The sequence below is a fragment of the Poecilia formosa genome, unplaced genomic scaffold, assembly GCF_000485575.1.
Source record: "Poecilia formosa unplaced genomic scaffold, Poecilia_formosa-5.1.2 Scaffold0, whole genome shotgun sequence".
Taxonomy (NCBI): Eukaryota; Metazoa; Chordata; class Actinopteri; order Cyprinodontiformes; family Poeciliidae; genus Poecilia; species Poecilia formosa.
The window spans coordinates 5,515,961-5,542,179 of NW_006799939.1; the positions used below are offsets into that span (position 1 = coordinate 5,515,961).

Consider the following 26,219-nt stretch of genomic DNA (forward strand, 5'->3'; position numbering starts at 1 on the left):
ATTCCTCCTTAATGAACATGATTGAATGCAAATGTGTGCAAAAATGTGTCATTTAACATATGTTTAGTCCCAAAAAGGAGAGGATGGTCTTACCTTTATCAAATGCTTGTTAACCCATTTTGTGAAGGTTTTCTTCTGTACCCGATCTCGTTCATCTGGAACACAGAGACGCCGTGGGTCATCCATCAGAAATAAACAACACAAATGTGGAAAGCTAAACGTATTCATACTGAAGATTTCTGGTATGGGCCCTTTGGTTTAGCATGCATGTACTTAACAAATAAAGTGTAGCTTCAAACCCGTACAGACACACACATGCGGAACCTAGAACTTTTTTGCCATGGGATGTTAAAAAAAGGTTGCACATTAGTTTTAAGGCTAACTGTTAACAGAATTCATTACAAAATAACAAATAATACCAGCTTTGCTACAACTTACTCAAATTTTCCAATTTTGCCTTGACTACTTATGTCAATGCTAATCTTCATTGGTGATGTATAATTCCCATTCTGCATGTGAAAGTTGACGTATGTATGGAACTCCCTTTATTTTTGTGCATCCTTACACCCCCTAGGTGTAGAAGGCATATTGCAAGTATCATTCCACTGTGAGAGTTGTGCCTATTTACCATAACACTATTACACAATAAAGACACCAGAGACACAGAACACCCTTGCTGGGTGGAAAAAGTACTTCTGCGTACGCCACCATCTGACTCAGGCTACATCACAGCACATTCACCCCCATTTGTCCAGAACAAGCTCATGTTTCACTGAGTGACATCACTGCAAGAAAACCAAAACAAACCAGAAGATGAAAAGATTTCCAAGTTGAGGCGTTCAGGTGAGCGCAAAGATTCTCTGTGGGGTTGGGACTTGGCATGAAAACTATTAGCAGGAGCAGTTTTTTTTCTCCCCAACAAGAAAGAACAAGACGTAAGTGCCGAACACACCCATTAACACAACAAACATGTACATTTTCACTTGGTGTTGTGATGTTCAAGGGGGAGAAAAAAAAAATAAAGAAAACCACAAGGTGTGTTTCTGCGACTTTCAGTTATGGGAATGCGTCTGTTTCTGGCTCTCTGACAGATCTGTTAAAACTTTTAACCAAGCAGATTTAATCGTCTTTGACAGAAAAAAAGCACAAACCAGCTAGCTTTAGGAACTACCACTCGATGTCTCTATAAGGGACGCTCCTTTAACGACATTTCAGTCAATTTCATTCGAATGATGACACAACAAAGTCCACTCAGCGTTATCAGTGTAAGGGTGTGACCCGAGTGCCTACACACACCGACACACCCAGCAATGAAAGCGAAGAACACTGATTCAACACAAACAGAAAAACTGACACCCACAGGCTATATTAGCTTCCTCCCCCCCCCACACACACACTGGCAAGACAGCAAATATGCATGTTTTATGAAACGGTCTTCCAGGAAAACCTGGTTCATTCCCAATTAGAGCTTGAACCTTATTTAATTTTCAAAGCAGTATGGACTGAGGAAAGGTATGTGACCTCAGTGGTTCAACTTCCTGTCAAGGAGGGGAAAAAATGTCATCTCAAAAGGAAATGTGAGGACAAAACCCCTCTCAACCCTACCACAATATCATTGGTAATTGTCAGTTCAAAGGCTGAAAAATTAGATATTTTTTAATAAAAATGAAAAATAATTGCAAGTGAATATAAAACTGATCTTTTTTTAATCAACAAACATCAGTTTGGCGTTAAATGTTCTTTTTCTGAGCTTAATAAATTCTTAAGTTAGATTTGATGCATTCAAATCTATCAAAGAACCTCCATCATTTTTTCCTCTTAGTTTATTATATTCAGTGGATGTCCCAGAAAACTGGACATCAGTATCGGTCTAGTAAAAGCCTGGCCGGTGCATTTCTGCCTTCTTTAAGTAAACTGTATTATAAAATCTTATAGAGGCTGAATAACCTTCAGGCATCACATGAAAGCATATAATACATAAACATGAATCACTGAGGTGAAGAAGTCAACACTTGGAGGAAAGTTGTTAACTACAAAAAGGTAACATGATTGGAGATACGAAAGGCATTTTTACTGTTTTTACAGTAGACAGTCACAACTTTTATAGAAAAAAAAGAAGACATGAGGTGTCTTCATGTAAATATCGCTCATTAATCATTTTGACAACAAGAGAAGATAAATAGACTGTTACTATAGTGACCGACTTCCAAACATAATCACAAGGGAAATTGTGATTAAGTTTTGCTTTGGTGACGAGACAGGAAGCTGCTGGTGAAATAAGGAGGGAGTATCCTGTTCCCTTTTAAAAATTTAAGTCACTCTGCCACAGTACATAAAATAAAATCCTATAATATATTCATACCCACTGAAAAAAATGTCTGCTAGAAGGCTCCAAGCTAATGTGAAAGAGTTTCTAATGAGCAACAAGTGAAACAGTCAAGTCTGATATAAAGTTCTCCAACCTGAACTCTGCTTTTCCTTCTTCCCATTAAAACAACCCACAACCTTATTCCTGCCCAGCAGCTCTTCAGATACTTTCAAAGTAAAGGATCGAGATCAAGGCTTGCAACTGAGCGGAGCCATACTGGTACCTTTCCTCCCGTCTGTAGCCTTCAGCATCCCTTGGTAGTACCCATCATCTGAGCCCATCCTGTCTCTCCCCAGACTTTCAGTGGAGAAATTCCTGTACTTCTGCTGCTGAGAGTTCATCGTCATTGTCGGCTTGCGAAAAAATATTCCTAATAACAGAAAAGGTCCGTGGCGAGCCTCCTCTCGACGGGAACTTCTGCGTTTCTTGCTTCTATCTTTGGCCCTGTCGGTTTGCTCCAGAGAGTACAAGTCCTGTGGCCAGAGTCCACTAAGCTCTTCACAAACCTATGATTTCTCTGCCTTTCTATCCTCTGCTAACCTCCTCGCTCCCTCATTGGCTCTGCCCTTCTTTTTTCCTTCCTGTTTTTTTTCTCTCTCTCTTTTTTTTCCTCCCCTTTCTTCCACTGTGTTGTGCCTGCAGGCTACGGAGTCTGGGCCTGCCCTGCTGAGTGAAGTACTGTGTGCTCAGTGACGTTAGCATGCGGAGAACACGGCGGGTTGGACTCCGGACACGCCCCTTCCTGTTGCATTGCGCCCAACATGAAGGGAGCAATGGGTGAGGCCGAGGTGTGGTAACCTAAGCGTCCTATCACTTTATGGCTTGCGCAAGAAAACTAAAGCACAGAAGGTAATAAAGCTGCTGATGGGTTTATTATGGCTTTGAATACATTAAACGACAGATGAACGAAGAAAGTTGTGAAATAGATTTTTCACATGCTGACTCAAGAGGCACACACTGATCTCTGGTTACTCATTTCTTATTCATGGCATTCCTCAGGCATTTCCAAAAAGAAGCTCGCTACCGTTAGGAAGAAGGGAAGAGGGGAGGGCTGAGCTCGATTTGGGAGTGGCTGTTACATTTTCTAGACTGTGATGCATGAAATCAGCCCTGACATGCAAGAAAAAGAGCTTCTGATGGGTGTTTTTATACCGTTTGTTTGTGATTTGACTGCATTTCCTCAAGCACATGTAAACAAAACACCCATCAGAAATGCGAGATTATTATTAATTGTTAAATCTTGATGATGCTCTGGTTCATATGAGATGAAAACCGATCTTTGGCCTTTATGCAACCATACCTATGTTAAATCATGGTGCTTCACCAAGGACAGGAAGCTAGTAAGAGTTGATAGGCTGATGATTGAGCTAAATATGGGTAATACTGAAAGGAAAACCTAAAAGAGGCTGCAAAAGGCTTGAGATTCGGTTAGATCATCAAAATGACAACCACAAGCTGAACTGAATTTATTGTTTGTCACTATAAACATGTACAACGAGATTAAAGAGACAGACAAGAGCTGCAATTTAATGGTTGATGTCAAAACACACTCGTGTCGGAAGTCCCCAGTCAAAGTCCAGTCCTAATTTCGATTGAGAATTTGTGACAAGACTTTAAAAAAAAACCAAACAAACAAAAAAACATGTTGACCATTTAATACGGTTTGACTTGCAGCTGTGATTGCAGCGAATAGTGGTACGCCATGGTGGTAGCTGTGCTGGTCTATAACTAAGATCCCAATAAAAACAGACTGAGGTCTGTGGTTGTGACGTAGCAAAAACGAGCAAACGCTAAAGGAGTATGAAAGCTTTCGCAAAGCGCCATGGATCTTCTGGATTATCATCTGGCTTAGATATAAAGTCTTCCTCTGGGAAAGCAAAATCAATAGAAGATGCAAAAAAAGAAGAAAAAAACAATTACGTGGGGTACATTTGACAGATCAAATTTAAAAATATATAAATCTATAATATTTAAGAGTTGCTTGAAAGAAGCAAGTTTAGAAAAGTTGTCTGTAATGTTTGCAGATTCTGCCAACATCTACACATTGTTGGGTGTCTTCAGTAACTAATGAGTTTAACCTTTTGTTAATTAAGTGGAAAAAAAGTTATGTAATTCCTGTTATAAATGGAAAACATTTCCCTGTAGACAGCGACTGCATGTGTCAAAAGTCAGAGAATAACCTTGGTTTGCTACGTGTATATATATTTATATACCTACCATTACTCCACCCTGCCTTGTCTTACTTTAAGGGGCATTAAAGAGCGCTTTATCTCCTGAGCGCAGCAATTTTCTGCACAACCTGTGCGAACACGAACCCGCCGAATGTGTCAGTGTGAGGGGATCTGTGCGGACCTGCTGGTGTGGAGCGGCGCAGTCTGTTGACTCACCTTAAGCCACGCTCGCAAATTTGGAGACACGCCTTTGTAGTTCTACAATGTCTAGGCAAGCAGTGGAATTAGGGTGTGGCTCACAGAGAGGCAATTAAATCGGAGCCAGGAAGGAATTTCTCCAATAACTGACAGCTTTTGATTGCAAAAACATTTTTTATAGTGCCTTTCAGACATTTTTTTTTATATGCCTGTTTAAGGTATTCACGTTTTTTTTATAGTACAACAACAACTTTTTGTACGGTGTTTTATTTGATATTTTTGTGATAGATCAACACAAAGAAGTGCATAGCGTTGAAGTGGGAGGAAAAAGGAAAAAGTGGTTCTGAATTTGTATTGAATCGACTAAAAGGAAAAACCACGTTTTGGTGGCAAACAGAGTTCTACATTTTTGGCATATTTCTCAATCTGCTTTGCACATTTTAATTTTTCATTTCATTCATCGTTGCAAAATCATTTTAGAAGAAAAATCTCCATACTAGTGTCAAGTCTTGCGCATAATTTCACATCAACTCTGCCCGTTTTCAGCACCCCATGCACACCATAATGACGCCACCGCCATGCTTTACCATAAGTTTGGTTGCACATGGTTTTTATTTTGTGGCGTCAGCTTGTCGGGGGTCTAAATTCTAATGAATTTGCAAATGCACTTTTCAGATTTGCATTAGAGAAAACATTTTAAACAATTTCTCCTTCATGATTATACACTATTTTGTGTTGATCTATCAAAAAATTCCAATAAAACCGTTTCTGTAACATGAAAAATCTAAAAAAAAAGTACACAGTTTTAGTTTGACTTGTAGATTATATTGAAAAAAAAAAGTTGGTTCATTTGCTCAGTGAATGAGCGCTCAGTGATTCTCTGACATTAGAATTTGCACCAATTACTAAATCTTTCAGAACCCCATGGGAAAAAATATATAAGGGGGACGAGAATGGGAATGCGGCACAAAAAAAAGGAGAAAAAATAAGCATGGAACGTCTTAGTCATGAGATCTTCCCTCCTAAAAGGAGACATATCATTAAGTTCTCAACATGCTTATTACTTTGCTCCCTCATCTGGCTTCATCAAAACCAGATGGAACAATCTGGCTCTTTATGAGAGGAGTGAAAAAATAGAGAGAAAGTTTTCTTTTTTCCTTTCTCCCTAAATGATCAGTTTGTGGTTGGATGATTGTTTATGATGGACTGCCATGTTTGTTCTTCCTTTTCTCACTTTGTGATTTCATTATCCAGTAAACAATTTGATACAGTCAGCCTCAGCACTCCCAGACTTAGGGGTTAGATGAAAAAAATAAAAATTAAAAAGTATTGCACTTCAGGGCCAAATGGTTTTTCAAAATCTTATAATCAGAATATGTCTGGGTTGAACTGCTCAGACAGTTTAGAAACCGTTTTAGAAGCATTTATGGTTTTATAGAATGAATCCCTAGTTATTTTATTTATTTATTTTATTTCTGGTAGCAAACTACCACCTTCCAAATCAGAAATGCTACATATGTAGACCTATATGGGTTACACCTTCTTGTTTGTCGCCACTTTTGTTTTTACTGCTAATTTTTTTGCATTAAACGAACAATAAAATAAGCAGATTCATTTCTGGGGTTTTTTTTGTTTTTTTTTTTTGTAGAACTGTTTAAATGCTTCTAATCTACAGAAAAGAAAAGCACAGATGAGTTTGCAGCCAGTTAAGACTAGAGCGACCTGTACTTATGCTTTTGGAAACAAGAACCAGAGCAAATTAGCAGACAAAGGAATTCCAAGAATGTGTCATTATGGTTTCTGAAAGAGCTGAGCTGCAAAGAAAATACAAGGGTTTACAGAGAGGGAAGGCGACACCTTTCATAGTAGATCCATAAAACAAACAAAAAAAAAAAAGCTGCACTGATTTATTTTCCTTTCATATAAGCTTGCATAAATTCACTATCTCTCTTATCCACCCTCATAACTGACCTCAGCTGTTCTGCTGGCAAATTCAGGTGAAAGTGTGAGCGGAAACACGCCTTGCAGACGACATCGAGAAAGCTGATAAAACTCCGGAACGGGATTATCTCGACAGCCCCGGGATTATCTCATACATTGTTTGAAGAGGATAAAGGATAAAGGAGCAGGATGAGAAAAAAAAAGGAGAGAAAAAAAGAGGAGGGGAAGGTTGGCGGCCGTTTGGAGCGTGTTGGATCGCATTTCTGTCGGAGCGCTGGAGGAGGAATGCTTCGCTGAGAGCGATCCTTGACAGGATGATGGGCCCGCCTAGAGGTTAGGGTTCGTCAAGATCAAAAGCAGCGATATCCACTGTCTGCGTTCACCATCTTGCGTTTTCCTACATTTTTTTCATGTTACAAAGGCAAACTTTATATCATTCAGAAAAGCCTCTACATGGGATTTCAATGAAACATGGTTTATAATATTTATAATAATATAATATAACTGACTGAACTGCTATTATGCATGGACTCCACATATGTGATGCATCACAGCTGTAAGAAAGGCACAGCATGTCCAGTGTTCAGTTATAATTGCTGTGAATGTTGGTTGTACAAATTAGTGGTGGACGATATGGACTTAGAACTTTATCGTAATATTTTGTGGTACTATTTTGATAACAATAAAGATTATGATTAAAAAAATATTTCTGTTTGTAATGGTTTTCTACAGGGTGTTACTTAAAATAGTACGATGTATATCTGTAGACTGCACATGGTAATTGCATTTTATTATATATATTTTTTTATTTGCTGATGTTTATTGATGGGTTTGTGGAGCAAACTGTGGGGAATATAGCAACAAAAAATTCTGGATAAGACTATCAGTTTTTTGTATTTAATATCAATAACTGATTCATGACAATGCATGTAAAATCCTTAGCATAAAAAAATGTTATGAGTGATAAGTGATAAGTGATAAATGATAAACGATACGATACGATAAATGCCCATCACTACTACAAAATTTGACTTCGGGGATGCTGAATACAAATCCTCATCACACTTATTTATTTCTTTTTTTTTAACAAAATATACTTTTCCTAAGTTCACAAATACACACTACTTTGTGTTTTTCTGAATTAAATCACCTCCAAAATAGGTTGAAGTTTGAGGTTTTAAGTTAACATTTAAGTTGAAACAGTCAGAGTATGTCTATGTCGATTAGCTTAAAATCACCAAATCTAAATAAGTGTCTAAATGCAGATAGGAGATTACAATACATCAGATAAAAGTTTTATCATATTCCTGGCACAAGTCTTTGACAGTATTTTTTTTTATTGTTAATATTTTTAAGGTTCTAATATGGTTTGATGTGATGATGTTATCTTAGCAGTAGCAGAAGTTGAAAGCAGACACAACGTTGTTGCTTTGTACGCTAATCGCGGGCATGTTTGCCATAGCTGTGGCATGAAACGACGTCCATTTATCCTGGATCGCTGTGCTGTCAGAAATAGATCTGATGATGAATATGAAAACCTAGTTTATCACAGACTCAACAAGCCTTTAGATTAGCCAGAACAGCTGAGTGGTTTTAAAATAGACCAGCTGCAGGAGAGTCTGTGAAGGGGTCCAAATGTGGGTCCGTGTGTGTGTGTGTGTGTGTGTGTGTGGGTGTGTGTGTGTGTGTGTGTGTGTGTTTTAGTTGTGTTTAATTTGGGGGACTTAAATAAGAAAGATGAATGGGGAGGGAAAAAAAGCCTCTGAGCTGCAGTTTTGTGAAGACACAGTTGATTAAGAAGAGCTTATGTCTCCCTCTGCAGGTGAGATCAAGAAATTGGTTTGTTCATGTAATCTGGAAAAGAATCATGGTCAAGATTATTTTCCCGTCTGAAATCAGGTTAGGAAAAAACTGAACATGGAGAATATGGAGGAAAAGACTGATGTGGTGTACGTGTTAAACAACCCACCATCTGTTTCAGATGACTGACTTTGAGTAAGGAGAAAATCACTGGCTGCTTAGTTCCAGCCTTTAGATGAAAATCTAAAGGTTCCTCATTAATCATGTGGTGTCTTAATCTATCTTGATGCCATGTGATGTTTCCGCTCGCCGTCTTAGCCTCAACGCTTGGCGACTAAACGTGGAAAAAATTGAAACTTGAGATGTGTTTCTATGACAACGTCTACAAACAGGAAGCACCACGCGCCTGAGAGGGTAACTGACTGACTCTTACTCACGGCGGTATTTTTAGCCACGACCACGGAGGAGGTCTCGTAGCTGACTGGACACACGAGGGGAAAACACCGTCTTTTGAACATTAGACCACCATTTCCTTCTGCTTGGAGAAACGGTTTCACCACTAGGTGGCGACAGAGTACAAACGCAACCATCATTCAGGTACAGCCCGCGTCTCCAAGAGAGACTTTTAAAGCAAGAAATCGAAATATGTTAATGAAGTCAGTCAATTTATTATTATTATTTTTTTAATAGTAGCATAAACAAACAATACTTCTATCTATATTCTACCAAGAGTTTTGCCCTGTGGGGGGAAAAAGTCGTGGCCAAACACAATAGCCTTCTTTTGTGGAGTTGACGTGTTTGTTTGTTTTTTTTGTTTGTTTGTTTTTTGTTGTTTTTGCTGTGCCTGCAGTTTCCTACCACAGTCCATGGACGTCAGGGAAACAAGGCGTATAAATTCGCCATGGTTCTAATTCGTCTTCTAGACAATGGTGTTAAAAAGTCAAAATAATGGACAATATTCTATCAAAAGATCTTCCAATGTTGATTGTCTTCAACACCTTAACGATCCCAGCTCTGGTGAAGGTTTTATCTTGCACTCAAGCTGAGAGTTCAAGGTTTGCAGATTCATTATGTTATTTAGAGTAACATTACTCTTAATTACTTTGAAAACGGATTCATCTTCCTTTAACTTTTCACCCCATTGCAACCTCAGTGTATTTTATTGTGATTGTTTTGTGAAAGTCCAACACAGAAAATGTGGAAGGAAAAAGATATGCTGCTTTAGGTATTTATGTGAATAAAAATCTGAAAAGTGTGGCATGCATTTTCTCCACAGAAACAACACCCACGTGAAACCACTTCGTTTACTGCTGTAAGTCTTCTGGAGTATGGTAAGTCATGTAGAATAACAAGTGTCTGTGATAATTAGTTGCCTCTCAATTAGAATAAAGTCTGGACTTTGACTGTACCATTTGAAGAAATGGAAGTGCTTTGATATAAATTATTCATTATAATTTGGAGATATTTAGGGTCTCTTTCCTACTGAAAGATACATATTCCCCTCAATCAGTACGGTTTACCTGGTATTTACCTCCATCTATCTGCTCATCAGCTTCCCTGCCTCTGCTAAAGACAGGCGTCCCCACAGCATCATGCATCCACCTGAGTTGCAGCCGTTTGCCCAACTCCTATGATCAAACTATTCATCTGTTGATTATCTAAACCCTTTTAATCTTGCAGCTGTCTATATCTAGAACCAAAGATAAGTTTGTTAAATGATCTTGGTGTCTTTGGAATGTTTTGTGGTCGCAGTGAGCACTTAACACTTTCAACACTTAAAAAACTGTTAATAATTCACCCCAAAAAAGCAGTTCTGGAAAAAGTAACCAGAAAAATTTGATATCAACATCCTAAAAAACATTTAAACTTATTTATTGGAAACTTTTAGATTTATATAAATCTTTTTAAGCTCTGACATTGGAAGATTTAAATTTAAGATTTTCATGTATTTCAAGACCCTGCAGAAATTATATGCCATAAATTCAAAGCTTCCTCACTGATAGGAAGCCCAACCCTTTCTGACAGGTGTTCTGCAAAATGTGTGTGTAGTCAAAGCAGGCAGGTTGTGTGAGGTGAGGTGACTCATATCTCTGAAACACCATCAGGAGATGGTGCACCTACATGCAAAAAAATATTTACCTTTTCATTTATGAAATGAAATGTAACACCAGTTTTGCAGAGGGCAGCTGTGCTTACTTTTGTATGAATGAGACCTATACACAGAGATCGCTTTCCCACGCATTTGTAACATTTACAGTACATCAAACTTTAAATCAAAGTGTTTTTTTTTCACAAGAAATTAGAAGAAGTACAAAAACATTTAAAAACCTAAAGCTCAGTCGGAGGAAGCCTTATTCATTGTTTAGATCTTTTTTTCTTTTATCTCAAGTCGGTGTCCCACGCTGCATGACCACACTGAAAGCAGCACAGATCAACAAAGAAACTCCTCCCCAAGCCGATTATAATCAAGCCTTACCACTCACCTGCAAAGGTCAACATAGAGGGCAGGTGTCTGAGTCGATGTGTGTATGAACTCATGTCATGCAGATAGATCTCCCACTTATCAGTCTCGATGAAATCCATAATCCTGGCATTAAAGAAACCCCACTCAGAATCCCTCTGTGATTCCGACAGCCAGAGCCAGGTGATGTGTGATGTGTAAACAGGAACAACTCTTTAACCGGCGAAAGAACGCTCTCGTGCCCTGCCCCCTTCATTACGGACAAAACGAAAGACAACAGACAGGTAATTCAACATAATTGTCTTTTGCGTGATGATTATCGGTTCAGCTTTTCACTCATTAAAACAGGAGAACAGGTAATCCACGCAGAGAAAGAAATCAAAAAAAGTGCTGAATCTCACCCTGGAATCATGTAATCCAGTCATATGATCGTGCTCAGTGTGAACTGTTTTCAGACTGTCCCGTTTTACCTAGAACTCTTTATCATATCACTGTGTTTTACAGCTCTCTTGCATGCGCGGCGTGTCAGGGGTTCATTTTGTAATAAACAAGGCAAGGCCTTTTACAAGGCAAATCTTGGATAACATTATTCTATCTCTGTGTGTGTAAGTATTTGTTTTTCATTTACAGTTTCCTCAGGGCTCTATTAGTCTTAATATGAAAATTCAGAAGCTGAATACCTGCTTTAAATCTAATCTTTGTCCCGTGGCTTGTAGAAGTAATTTAGATGTTTAGATACAATAAAACTACAGCCAGAGTTATGATCTAGACGTCAGGTCAAATGAAACCAAACACTTTGACACTTGAACTGACCATAGTAAAATGTTTGCGATGGCGCAGCTGATGACAGGCACAGCTGAGTTATTCTACATCAGAACTGAAGGAGATACAGCGGTAAACAGGGATGTAACCGACTGCGCTTTTCTGGTCCAATCGCCGATCGATTCCAAACTTGGATAACAGATTTTCTTTCTGAAAAGTTCTTAAGTATTGGGACAAAACCAGTAAGTTAGCAACAGTGCCAACCAATGTACTTTTTTTTTTTTTTTTTTAGCAAAAAAAATCCCTTTTAATTCTCAGACAAGTTCATAAAGCTGGGATTTATGCTCCCAAATAGAGCTGTGCAATGTACAAATCATCACCATGATATTAATTTGTGGAATGTTATGATTGGAAAAGGCTGCTTTGATGCAAAATTCGGTAGAGTGTAATATTTTGAAAGCCACACTTTCACACTCCGCATACCTCAAAAAAATTTTTTGGCTGTTTGGATAGATTTATAAATATGAAGTGATATAGAATTTAGTGTTCCTGTTCCAAAAAGTGAATATGGAAAATAAACTTGAAGGAAATCTACATGCTAGCTTTCCTTAACTCTAAAAATGCTACGTTAACCAGTTGAAACTGGTGGATTTAAGTATTGGTTTTAAACATTAGGATCTTTTCGTTCCCCATGAAAAAGCAAAGAAAAACGAGTGACAGATGAATAAAATAGAACACAAAGGTGACGTATCCTGTGTCAACTCCTGAAATTTGAACAGGACCCAGTGAAGCTACCGACTAACACAACGGACGGGTGAAGCCACAGTTGGTATATATAAACCGAAGGACCTGATGTGTTTCCATGGAGCCTCCGCAGCTTATAAATAAATCAGCTCAACATGAACATCCCCTAAGGGAGCTTCATTCGCCTGGCTAATTTGTTATTCCCAGCAGACTTTAGAAGTGTGCCTCTGGGTTTCCATGATGCCCCTCAGTGATACATTCTGTCTGTTGACTGACTAATGATTACTGGTTTCTGAGCAGGAACCACAGGGTGGGTAAACCATCTAGCTTCCCTTAAATCCAGTCATCAGTTCTAGGAATCAGTAAGCGCAGCTAGTTTGTTCCACAGTGGGATTTTGAGGTGTTTCCAACAGAATGTTGACTTTTCCAGCCACCAGGCCAAGGCAGAGGACGACAACTCTCTGAGAACCCTTTGATTGCTGTTGGTATTTCAAGGCAACTTCACGTTACTTTCCTATGTACAAAACTGAAATTTCTATTTCTGTTTGAGATCTCCGTCAGCCCAAAGAGACAAAAGTTCAACCCGTTTCTTAGCACTTCAGCACCGCACTAGCATTATTCAATGATTACTTAGAAAAGCAATTTACAATTGAATTAACACCTTTTGTCCCAAAGCAAACCTCTCTGCATGTCTACAGTCAGTTGTGGCTCCAGGCTAAAATCTGAATAAAAATAAAAAAAACCTACCGCAGTGTGAGGTGCTGCATGTCTCCGAAGTTGGGAATGAGATGCAGAACACACGCAAACAAAAGGTCAAAGATCAGCAAAGGAACGCAGATGGATGCACGTTGTGTGTCAGAGTATTTACGGTTTCACTCAGTATCCTAAGTCGTGACCTTCCAGTTGACACCATTGGCACGTGGTCAGAAGGGAATGTTGTCCTTCTTATTCCAGCCTCTATTCTCACCAACTACAACATTTTGGAAATCTTAGCATTAAGGTTCATCCTAAGGTTTACTGTTTACAATGCTAACAAAGCAAAACAGTAATATTAGATGCTAAATGTAATCAGTTAAGGCTCTCACTTCAACTGAAGCTTAGCATAGATGCAAAATGTTTACATCAAGCCACATAAAGTGTCTTTTATTTTTATCATAAAACTCTGTTTTACAGTGATTGCGCTCTCATACTGATTTGGCGTCATTTTTTAAAAAGTAAAGCATACACGAGGAAAGGCAGTGAGAATATAAAAATGATTCATAAACACAAGTTGGAATCAACAAACATCTGCCTGTCAAAGCTTTACAAAAATTTAACATTCTAATCAGTTCCTTAAAAAAAATGTTAGGAATGAGAAAGCTCAAAGGCTGGCAGCCTTTTAAGGGAGGGGCAGCAACTGTTCGACAAGGTGCCATGAAAGAATTCAGCCTTACACACACACACACACACACACACACAGTTTTGATGTAATACACTAAAGACTACACCCATCAGGCAAACATGACTAAAGTTAAATGATCATGGCAATGTGAGCCAAGCAGAAGCTCCAATTAAAGGCAGCAACACAGCAGAGGGACAACCCTACTTTGAATTGGTCACACAGCGGACACGGTCTAAAACACTTCATGGTTGCTCGTGACTAAAGAACAGGGTAATGATGTCTCACGTGAAGCTGAGTCACTTCACAGGCTGAGCAATGTGACTTTCTGCAACTCTCACGTAATATTTAGTAAAGTTTATACAACAAACACACAAATGGCAAAAGTCAAGGTTTGACAAAGCCATTTCTGATTGGGTGAATTAACAGCAGAAAAAAATAAAGATTACAGATATTAGACCTCGACTGGCTGCTGAAATCCCAGCGCTTTGTTGAGAGCAATTTGCTTTAATCTCACTGTTTATTCAGGCGAGCTAAAGTGGTTCAGACTAAAATCCTGCTAAACAAAAGATCTTGCACCTGCCGCGATAAAAATGTGTCCGTGAGTTAAAAAGCCATTACAAAGTATTGTGGGTAATCCTCAGCGAGGAGGAGGCTTTAGTTCTTTATTTAGCTGTTCTGTTTTGGGCTGACTCCTGTATGTTTAACCTTCGGATTTTGTTAGTTTTACTGCCAGATAAGAAGTTTTTAACTCGGCTAGCTCGTGAAAGCATGTTGCCATCTTTTTGGCCAGACAACTTACTGTTTGTTCCAAAGAAAAAGACCTCACAACTTTACTTACTGTACAAATGAAAAAAAAAGTCTTTAAAGTGCTAAATCTTAGTATCTTAGGAAGTATCAACAAGGAGCAGGCTATCAGTGTAGCTACATCATTACAACATATATTTTAGAAACGAGCAGCAAAATCATTTGGTGATAGAATGGAATGCTTTTCAGCTTTAACATCCATGGAAACTCAAAAGTCTTTTACATTTATTTAATGTAACTGTTTCTAAATGCTACCCGATCATGCTAACCACATCTTTCTTCTGTGTGGAAGCTAAAGACTGCTATTTGTAGAATTAGGTATTTTTAGCTAGTTGGAAAATTAGGTGTTTGAAAATTAAGTTTGAGGAAGAACAAGGATGTAAACTGAAGCTTGAAAAGAAAATAAACTTTTTATGATGTATATAAGCTGTTCAGTCAAGCTGCTACAACAGAGATTTGGACATGTTGTAGTCATTTCAGTCTGTCCCCATTTTGTATGTTGGTGTTTTGGTCCTTTTTGCACCTGGAGTTGATTTCAGTAGAAACAAAAAAAGCTCAACATATTACAGCAGAAATATTTGCAACTTTGGTGGAAAGCTTAAGGGTTGGAATGATGGTCTGCACTCTGTGGAGAGACTCATATTTGCAGTACGTAATGCTAATCATGCTAATCGTGCTAATTGCGAATATAAAACTTTAAATGGAGGTTGAAGTATTAACTCCAGATCAATTTTTTTTCTTTTAAATTGAGTACATTTTTGTTCATTAAAAACTAAACACATTTTAAATTAGGGCAAATAATTAATTGATTAGAACTGATTCCAGCTGTCTAAAATTAGTTTTAGCACTGACACATTACAAAAACTAAAGCTCAAAAGTCAGTCGTAAATTGGCTATAAATCTCTGATTGGTGCATCTTTAGTTTCACTGATCATTACTTTCGATTACTGTCTAAGAATGTATTCTCAGGCTACGGAGAACTTATAGCAACAGTGTGTTCTTTGGAAATGTTCATCCTCCTTTTCTCCCCTTTGTCATCGGAGCAGAAGTACGTAGAGGACTTTTGGCTTCAAAAACTCTGATCAGCTCTAAGAGACTCAGAAAACAAACAGAATATTTCATGTTCACTTCACTTTTCCAGCATTAGATTTTAGACTCCATCATCAGATGGGCTACTCTTATTTTCATATTTCTTTAAAGCACTGGAGTCCACTCGTGATCCAAAATTACCATTATGGGAGGAATGTCTCTTGACAGGGTATTTCATGGTAAGGTAAGAGGCAGATGAGGCGAGTTCAGGCTGTTGTAACAGGTGGGGCTTTACTGGGAGGGGGAGGGACCACTGGGACAGCACAGGGACATTCCTGACGTTTTTGCACACCCTGAGGAATTTACCAAGAAATGTGCTTGTTAGAGTTATTTTCTCACTGATATTACACTGAAGAGAAAGTCTGAAGTAAAAGTGTGTTTCAGGTGATGGCTAAGTTCAGAGATGGGCGGGGTCAACGTTCCTATTCACTTCTAAAAAACAAAATAAAAACTGAAAGTGGTTCATAACTTTTTTACGAGCCTAAATCACCTCAAATGTGTTACTAAAAGGCTATTATTGTGAACAAATAACTTACATTTTTTTTTAGCATAGAAACCATTCTGTAGACGTTTAGAAGATGAAGACGAGGCCTGTGCGTTGTTCCTTAGAAAATTCCTTTCATATCTGGAATTCTATGGAAACCACAGCTTATGATCGCTCTTGCTTAAAATGTTTGAAGTATCATCAATCTGTCTGGTCTCACTGCAGATTTAGTTTAGGGTTTCAAGCCTTTTTTTTTCTTTGGTGAATAAACAATTTAGTGTTAAAACAAAACTCTACAGAGAACAGTTAAAGTTTGTGGTTTGTTGACTTAAAAAGCAAATAGGAGCTTTTGTTCTTATGAGAAACAAATCTGAGATGCAGAAATCAATCAGCCAGAATCAATCATTTCTTCCATAACTGCCTCTGATTGGTTTTTAGATCAAATACTTAAAAATCCTTTTATTAAATACACTTCAAAACCAAGAACTCCCACAATTTTACATTTTAAAGCAAAGTTTTATAACGCAGTGAAAATCAGACAAGAGTAAGAATAAAAGCATCACCCAAAATAAGCCTGATGTGTTCATGTCTAGAAAAAAACAATCCCACAAATAATCAACGTATTTTAAATGGAGTTAAAAGAACAAGTTGATGTCAGTGCCAACAAAAAATAAAAACTTGGCTCATCCGTAGGCTTAGCGGTCCAGAGAATCCAATGCAGTAAAAGTTAATCATGCTGCCTATAAATGGAAGCAAATTACGTTTAAATGAAGGAGATCCAGAGTCCAGATCAAGTTCGGAGCTAAAGTAAGACATTATCTTTGCCTAAATTACAACATAAAGAAACATATACTGATTGCACTGATCGTCAGATGTGCATCTGTGACTCATTACAAAGCATTCTTGAGAAGCTCATCAGAACTAACAAAGTCATTCCAAGTTATATTGAAAGTGATGCTTAAACGTGCAGAAAAAAAATCCATCAACAGATCAGGAAACAGCCAATGAGCGAGTTATACTTTGTTGATTTAAAATCTTCAGATTAGCAAAACAAAAACCTCGTGAACAGCTTCACAGCTGGTGGCCAGAACTCGAAGCTCACTGACACACTAATGATGCCCATAACTCACGTCGGCTACAGTGTGAGGACTACAACGTGAAAGGTTGCTGATGTTATGAAGGGACACTGTGTTTGCTTCTGTCCTGCTGGTGTTGGAGTGTGTGCGTGCGTGTGTGTGTGTGTTCAGATCACAACAAGACTTCACACTCTGTCCTCGCCAAGAACACACCAACAGCCAGAAACCAGGCAGACGAACACGGCTAAAACACCCATGGACGCAGACCACACGCACACACACACTGATTACCTACCAGGTATGATCTTCATCTAAGAGACAGAGCAAAGGAGGAGGAAGAAGAGGAGGACAAAGGTGAAGAAAAGGCAGAGCTGGATGGAAGGGAATCAGGAGTACCGGAGAGATTCCTGTTTGTTTGCTCTCTGCTGCCTTGTCTCCCTCTCTTCGTCTCAGATTTTGACAGGCTGCGCCTGCTGCTCGGATCCGTCAGCCTTGCTCTCCCATGGCCGGGGGAGGAGGAACGACATGGTGAGCCTTAGGGGGCAGCGGGTGGGGTGAGGTGTGGGGGACGGAGGGCCAGAGCTGGCAGAGGCCTATAAATATCCTCCAGAACCAGATGATCGCACAGTGTCACAGTTAGAAACTGAAGGAAGGACTCCGTCAGGACAGTGCAACAAGCAGGACCTCCACCCCTCCACCCCTCCACCCCTCCACTCTGGCTCTTAGCTCGCCTCTTTGAAGATGCTGCGAGGGAGGTCAATTTCTCTGATGCCAGGTGTCAGATCTCAGCCAGAAACTCTCTTAACTGTGATGTGAATATTAAACGCAGCAGTCGTCTGGTAATGTTCTCGGCCTGATTAAAGACTGAAGACACGTGGGCATAGCTTCAGTGACTTAGACTGAATTCAGATGTGTTCTTTTAGCTTGTTTGGGAGATAATTGACCAGTTAATGTTTTAGTTAATAAAATTAAGAGTGCAAACAGAAGAAAGGTTGGAGAACCTATAAATAGCAACAGCAGCCATAAATAAGAAAAGTGGTAGCAAACAGAGAAGGGATTTAACGAAGTGCGACCTGCCTCAGAGAGACAGTCCATGAAATCATGGCTGAGGCATTCAGGGTAAATCACCCGCTGCTGCTGGGATTAAGCTAATGCTCAGCATTCTCTAAATATAGAGAACTCTAATGTACACAACACTCTGTCGATTGTTGTGCCGACAATCTGGTCAAGTTGTGTGAGACACTAACGGTGCAGGGAGATTAGGGAGAGTCACCAATTTGAAGCTACTAAAGATAGCCGTCCTACGGTGAAATGAGAAGAATCTATACCACAGGAAGTGGTTTGAAGAGCATGACATGATACTCCTTCTATGACACATGAACATACACGTTAACTAACTAATAGCTTCCCTGTCAACGGATTCTCTTATGGGAGCTGTGGATCTCTGCAGCTCCTCCAGAGTTCCAGTGGGGCCTGCTGGTTGCCTCTCTGTTAGAAATACGATCCTTGCTCTGCCTTTCTGCCTCTCAGTTTGGGTTTGGTGATAATGTCTAAGTAAAGTTCTGCCAATCTCTTTCCATCTTCAAAACTAACGATATTGCTGAGTAAAAATACATTTCTTGTAACCTGTTCCTTGGTTTCTAACGTTTTGTGGCCTTCACAAAGCGGCTGATTTATACTGAGATTAAGGTTCTGTACACACGGAGAAGAATGTGGTAAATTTTTGTGAACAATTCTAAAAAAACATTTGTTGCGACAGGACACAGCACCACTGACAACGCAGTAGTGGGAACTCCAGGCCAATCGGTGGCGCTGCAGAATGACTAGAAAAACACCAAACACAGAACGCCGCCATCTTTCTTAACTGTGCGTGTGGGCTAAAGAAAGAGAAGAGGAGTGAGAAAGCTCGTCATCATCATTTCTAAAAATAAAAAACTTGGATTGTATGTTCACACGGAAACACGAAACCGCCGTTTTGAAATGCATCCACTCTGTTTTCTGTTAAAGAATGACAATTTCTCCAAAATGCCAGATGCACGTGGACAAAATAAAACCCTTTGCAGATACACCTAAGATCGTCTTCACGTCCTAAATAGACTAGCTTGTGGTTATGAGTACTTTTGCAATGCGTGCTGAAGCAGCCTCTAAGATTTCTCACAGATCTGAAATACTGTTAGTCATCGTCTTCTATAAGGCCCGACAAGTTCCCTGGGAAATGACTAATACCACAACTATCCAGACCAAACCCTTAATATATTCCACATGTTATTGATCACTCTGTTTCTGGGGGTTGGCCTACGGTAGGTTAACTGTTACGCCGCTATGGCAGATTTGTAGAAAAATTGGAATTGGAAACAAATGCACTTAAAAAAAAAGAAGAAAAAAAAACAAAAAACGATGAAGTGGCTGTGCTTCTATTTTCACAATTCACTGTTGTTGTTTTTTTAACCTGCGACTCACGTTACCATTTCATTGTAAAAATGTCTGCACGGTGTCACAAGTTCATGAAATGTGGAGCGCAATGTTCCCCTACTAACGATAAAACACTGGGAGTGATTTAACATCAGTAAAAGATATGGCAGGTCCCTTAAGGTCACTTGGTGTGTTTGGGTAAAACATTACTGCTGGCCTGTGGCAGGAGCAGCAACAGGAGATTTCACGCAACTTAATCCCAACAAAGTCCCTCCTTTAGACAGGGAGCGTTAACGCCTTCATTGTGTCCTTCAGTTTTAACCGTTTTGCTGAAAAAGGTCAGATTCCCAGCTCCGGCCAGCCAGAGTCACACCATAAAAAAAAGAATAAAAAATGGCATGGCACCATAATGAGAGGCACAGAGCTGCAGCACACTGTGGCTGTTCATTTCAATCACATAATGTACGCAGTGGGCAGAACGTCCGGGACAAAAACACGGGAGGACCTCAGTGGCATGTCTGGGATGTGATTTAGTTTAATTGCCTCTGGTGCTATGTGTGGGTGAAGTTCAAGCTGCCCTCCTCCGCCTACGCTCCCCCAAGCATGTCCAGTCAGACCAAAACTGTAACATTTTTATTTGATCACACACTGCAGCTTTTGCATTCTGCAGGAGAATGGAAGGGACCACAAGCAGATATCAAAGGCTTCCCTGGAGGCGAAGCAAAAAACGACTTCGAGTGTTTCATCTCCACAAATTCCTTTCCATCGTAAGCCATACTTATTAAAACATGTTTCACCTTCCTCGGTATTCACTTCACTGATACAAAGAAAAGACTAACATTTCGAAAGTGAAGATGCCTGAGAAAAAAAAAAAAGAGAAAAATGTAGGGGTTAGGCTTTTGTCAGCTCCACTGGGTTGGCCATTTAATTCACAGCAGTAAATTTCTCTGGAATTTAAAGCTATAACTAGCGCTGCACATAAATATATGACTCTAGGTAATTGCTAAAACATTAATAAAACTAAAAGGGCAGTAATAAACCCTCATGAATACTCATAAATGCATCTAAATTAGAGAAACCGAGGTTGGTTTATCAGTTGAAGTTTTCCTTTAAAAGATTGGCCTGACTGCAGTCAGAGCATTTGGTCAGTGCAGACGATGCATGGACAGCAGATGTCAGCAGTGCACTGCTGTGTTCATATCACAAACAAACCTCAGAAGTCAAAGGTGAAATTAAATGTTTGGTATCAGTTGTTGGTGCGCACCAGAGGCATTTGTAGTTGCTGAAGTGACATAATGTGCTTAAGATGAGATGTACGTTTGTGTGTGTGAGCTACAAAGTCTCTTGAACTCGATTTCCTCATGAGTAACCAGATCAAATCAAGAAGCCAGGCAGCTAATTGAAAACAGATCCGCCGTCACGTGTGGATCCAAACAAACACACCCATGGAGCTGCGAACAAACCTTTTCCAACTTCCTCAGTCTTTCACACCCATAGCAGACAACGCCCAGGCAGCTCCTACCTATATCTCATGTAAAAGTTTAAAAAAAACAAAACACAAATGATGGAAAACACTAGCTTTTTCCACCTCTAAACTACGTGAAATATAAAATTATGTTACATGTTCACGTTTCATAGCTTATTTCATAATGTACGTTTCGGTTCTGCAAATGTCAGCGCTGTGTGGCACCTGATCGGGGAGCTTCTGCAACTTTCATTTCCACACCAAGGGCACATAATGGTCTTATCACATTACCAACATAACTCCAATACCCCTGCTATACCATTACAGAACAGTATTCAAGAGATGCACTTATCTCTAATAAGTGACAGACTGGATAAAGAAAGTTAAAAAAAAAAGAAGGGAATGTAACCCAGAGCCAAAAGTACAGCATTACTGTTACTGGAGCAAAGCTCCCAGAAGAGAGCCACACCTTCCTGGAGTTCAGTTCAGATGGGTTTTAACTCACACACACCAATGTCTGTAGAGAAGTGGTGAGGCTGAATCTCAGCAAACAGCTCCACCTTGTTGGACTGACAACACTTCTGCATAATCCATTTGGCAAATGCCCAGAGACGTCCCCGGAGATTATTCATTTTAAACATAAACATGCCTTGACAGAGTATTTATCAGACAGGGAGTCCCCACCCAAAAAAAGTGTAATTGTTTTAGCAGCGTAGCATTCTCCGGTTCTATGCAGGAAAACATTACCTGCAGAATTAGCTAATGAAGCAATAAACACAAAATTTGAAGCGTTCACATCTAAAAGTTGTCTTGCAACTGACAGTTTCAACACGACGGCAACCGCAGCGCAGCTAATGCCTGATCTGTCTCAGCACACATGGCTAAATCACAGCCACATGTCAATGGTCTCCTCACACCCACATGCTGAAACAATTCCTAAAAGGAGACCGTCTCCACATCTAGGATAAGCCTCTGGCAACATGAAACTCCAAGATTAACGGTATGCAAAAAACGAGTACTGAGAAGTAGGTTTTTTTTCTCCCTACTATAAACGAGGAAAGAAAACTGTAAACTGTGTTTGCTTGAAGCAGCAACAGAGCTGTCATTGAAAAACCTTAACTAAGACCTCCCACATGTCAGAAAAGAAAGGTGGGATCCTAACTGCAAGAAAAAAAAAAAAACTCCATCACGTGCGCAGACAGATTAGGACAGTGCAGGAAGTAGGTGAGTTGACATGCATTCAAACAAACCTTCAAAGAAGTTGGGCCATGTCTTCTCCTCTGGCTCCGCCAGTGAGTGGTCCCAGTCGTAGTCAGGTGAAGCCCCTTGCACCTTGACCCTTGCGGCCTCGGCCAAAAGAGCTCGCTCTAGGGCGATTTCCTCCAGAACATCTAGGTCCAGCTCCTCGTCTTCCTCTTCCTCTGCCCTCTTCACAGGTGGGGGAGGTGACTGCTGCCCGGTCGCCTCAGGGCTAACGATTTGTTTCACCTCAACTATCTCCTCCACCACTACTATTTTCTTCCTCATATTGCCCTCGTCTGTGTCGGCGCTGTTGGACTCACTGGTGTCCCCCAGGTGAGGCTGGTCAGGCTGGGCTGCGGGTGTGGCAGTGGCAGAGGGTGTGTCCTCCAACAAGTCCCTCTTCTTGTCTTCTTCGTGCTCTGAGGCCTCCGAGACAGAGAGCCTTTCCCGTGTGCTGCACTCTGCTGCCTGCCTGGCTGAATGTTGTGCAACTCTGGGAGGCTCTTCTCGCCTGGAGAGAGGGCTGGCCTGTGCCTCAGCTGACGCTAAATCTTCGGGTGCGGGTGCTTTCCTCGCACTGGAAGATGTTTTTGCTTTCGGAACCTCCCGCTTGGTTTTTTCTGCAGAGGGCTGCGTTAGCTCCACCTCCCCTTTGTCTGTCGGGGCCTCAGAGAGCACAGCTGCTGCCTGCCCGACTTCCTCACTGCACATTTTTTCAGGAGTCATCTTTGAAGAAACTTTAGTTCCTGTCATTTCAAAGGCCACAGCAGGGCTATCCCTGCCTGCAGCTGTAGGCAGTGTTGTTATGGATGACAGTGTTTCTCCTTCAGTCATAGGGACAGACTTTGTGTTTATGGTTTCTTTCTCTTGTGACACCTTAACCTGTTTTTTCCCTTTTTTCTTCCCCTTTGGCTGCTTGTCTGCAACTTTCTCTGTGCTGTGTTGGGATGTAGCCTCAGCAGTTACTTTCTCAGAGTCTGACTGGCCCGCTGGTATTTTTTCCTCAAGTTTTGCGCTCTCTCGCATGAGCTCAACCTGACTCACTTTCTGCACAGTCACTGTTTCCACATTGGAAACAGTTATTTCCTGAGATTTTTCTGGGTCCATGTCAGGGGCTGCAGCCTGTAATTTGGGAGACATTTGTTCCTGAGTGGTGGCAGTGACAGTGATTTCCTCAGGTTTATTTTTTGCTTTAACAGCTGCATGAGCTGCTGCAGGTGGGACATCATCTGGCTTCATCTTAGCTTTTGTAAATGTCTCCTTCTTTAGCTGATCGTCAGCTTTTTTACGGTCACTGTCTGTTTTGGCTTCCCCTTCTGTCTTTACGGAGGTAGACACAGTTAGGAGCTCAGAGGTAATTACTGTTTTCTGATGGAAGGTTTCTACCTTCACTTCCTGGGAGTCGTTTTCTGACATTTTCTCCTTTGCCTTTAACTGAGGTTGATCCTGTTCAACAGTGATCTTGGAAATCTCACCTGGAGACTTCTTTTTCTTTTTCTTGGACTTGGGGGTCCCTTCACCTGCTTGTTTAGCATCTTTACCCTCCTCTGTTGCAGCATCCTTCTGAGTGGAGAGAGATGAATGGATGACCTGTTGAACTTTAAGGTCCTGCCCTAAAACTTTAGAGGCCTCTGGTGGCAACACCGTTTCATCCTTCTTGGGATGTGGCATCTCTGTTAGATTAGTTTCCTTTTGTTTAACGATCATCTCTGTTGCAACATACTTCTTTTGGATCAGTTGTGGATCTTCCTGTTTTGTCTGAGATGCTGAAGCAGGTGCAGTTTTGGGAGTAGTGTTAACTTCCTGTGATGAGGTTTCTGCTACTTGTGCCCTTTTAGGAGGGAGTTCCTTAGTGTCAGGCTTTGCAGTGAGAACTGGTGAGCTTACTTCTGCCTGGACAGGTTCTTGAGTCACTGTGATCTTGGAGATACCATCCGCTTCATCAGTGGTCCATGATGGGCTACTGGTCTGGTTAGCCTTATTGGTTTTGGTGGTCTTCTTGTTGACTTTGGCAGTTTTCTCTTTGATATTACCGCCTACTTCAGCTTTCACCAGGGGTTGGATCTTTTTTTCAGTTGCCTTAACTGACTCATCAATAACTTCCTCTTTCTCTTGCTTTTTAGGATCAGCATCAACCGGTCTAATGTTTCCAGAGGCAACAGAGCCAGAATAAACTTTGGAGGTTTCATGAGCGCATTCCATTGTAAGAACCGGTTTGGGCATTGGCAATTCTTGTGCCATGACTTCAGCCAGTTTTGTTTCGTCTTCTTTGGCATCCCTACTCGGAAGCTCGGCTACCAACAAACTGATCTCCTCAGTGAATTTCAAAGAAGAAACCTCTCGTTTTGCAGCACTTGTAATTTTGACACTCTTATGAGCAGCAGACGAGCTAACTGCCATCTTTGACGGTGTTGCACCTGCAGCCACACCAGCTGCAGCCACAGCTAATGGTAAGGCCACTGAGGAGGAGATCAGAGAGGCCTGGGACTCATCCTGCATCAAAGCTGCTGTTTGAAGTGGAACAGAACTGGAGTTCATCTTCTGAGCATCCAACACTCTTCTCTCCTGTGACACTACCTGCCTTTCATTTCTTACATTAGGCCCCTGATGAGTGAATCTTTTGGTGCTTTCCGCCTCTTTGACTGATTCGCTGTTGAAGCTGGCTCCTCTCCTGTAGAGAGGCTGATGCTGGTCCCTAGCCTCCAGTGACGACTTTGGCCTCACTGGTTCCTCAGTAAGTGGACGGCCCCTGAACCGAGGGGTCCTATCGGTGTAATTCCCTCGTTCTCCTGGATCCATCGTTTTATAGCGGTATCCTCGGCGTTCAGCTAACGCTTCTTGGCTCTCGGCCTCATCCCTACGACCTGGCTTGGGAACGTAGGACGTAGGGCCTTGCACAGACTGGACTTGGGCAGCGCGGCGAGCAAAGGCCAGGGTAGCAGCTGGTTTTCTAACCCTCTGCAAAGAAGCTGGAATAATCTCAGCGGGCAAGTGGAGGTAGTCGCGCAGGTAAACAATGCCATCGTTGGTCAGGTACCAGTAGAAATGTCTCCAAGCAAATGTTTCCCGTACATAGCCTCTAGATTTCAGAGAGCCCATAGCACGGATTACTTGGAGATTGGTCACGTCTCGTACTTCCGGGTGCTTGATCTGAGGCCTTTTGTCCTTCTTGGCCACCATAACGCCATCTCGAAATAATACTTCATAGATGGCTTTTAGTTCATGCATCGGCATCAGCATTCCAGCAACCATTGTGCTTTAAGTCAGTTGAAATATATTAATAAAAAAAAAAAAGTCAACCACTCGTAGTAAAGAATCCACTGGAAAAACCAGTTGTCATGTGCTTCTCAATTCAATTTAAAGTAAGTTGAAAGATGAAAGCATTAGTTTTCTTACTGTCTCTTCCTCGTGGTCTTGCTGATCCTTTAGTTTATTTGTGAAGAAATAGAAAATTCCTCTTTTTTAAAAAAAAGCCAAAAAGTGTGCTGTCCCCTCTTCACTTAGAATGGCCGGGCATGGACAGCCTCAGTTCTGCCGAGAGGGCAATGACAGAATGGAAGAAAGGCAGCGCGTGTGAGCGAGGGAGGGAGTGAAGCGCACTTCGCAGTCTGACTCCACCTACCTTCTTATTCTTAGAAGAAGAAAAAAAAAGTGGGCATGGAAAAAGATTCTCACTAAAACAAACAAAACAAAAAGAGGGGGGGGGGAAAAGTTGTCTCCAAATAAATCAAGAACGATTTAGAGTCAAACGAGTGCAGCAAAGCACGTCTAAAAAAGTGTCCACAAGCACATGTTCTGCTGTTCTGACTTTCACAGAGAGA

General features: G+C 40.7%; 1 protein-coding gene across 27 annotated transcripts in view; it reads right to left on the reverse strand.

Annotated features, from left to right (window-relative positions):
* Positions 1-26,219, reverse strand: part of LOC103144611 (plectin-like) — a 132,587-nt gene that overhangs the window by 38,821 nt on the left and 67,547 nt on the right. For 13 of the 27 annotated variants that reach the window (XM_016677840.1, XM_016677819.1, XM_016677988.1 and 10 more), the window contains one exon: positions 94-155. In XM_016677840.1, coding sequence (XP_016533326.1) covers positions 94-155 — 62 coding nt within the window. Of the gene's footprint in view, positions 1-93; positions 156-2,591; positions 3,220-17,574; positions 17,718-22,406; positions 25,908-26,219 lie in introns of those variants that run through there. The other 14 variants (XM_016677600.1, XM_016677734.1, XM_016677552.1 and 11 more) reach the window with 9 other exon arrangements.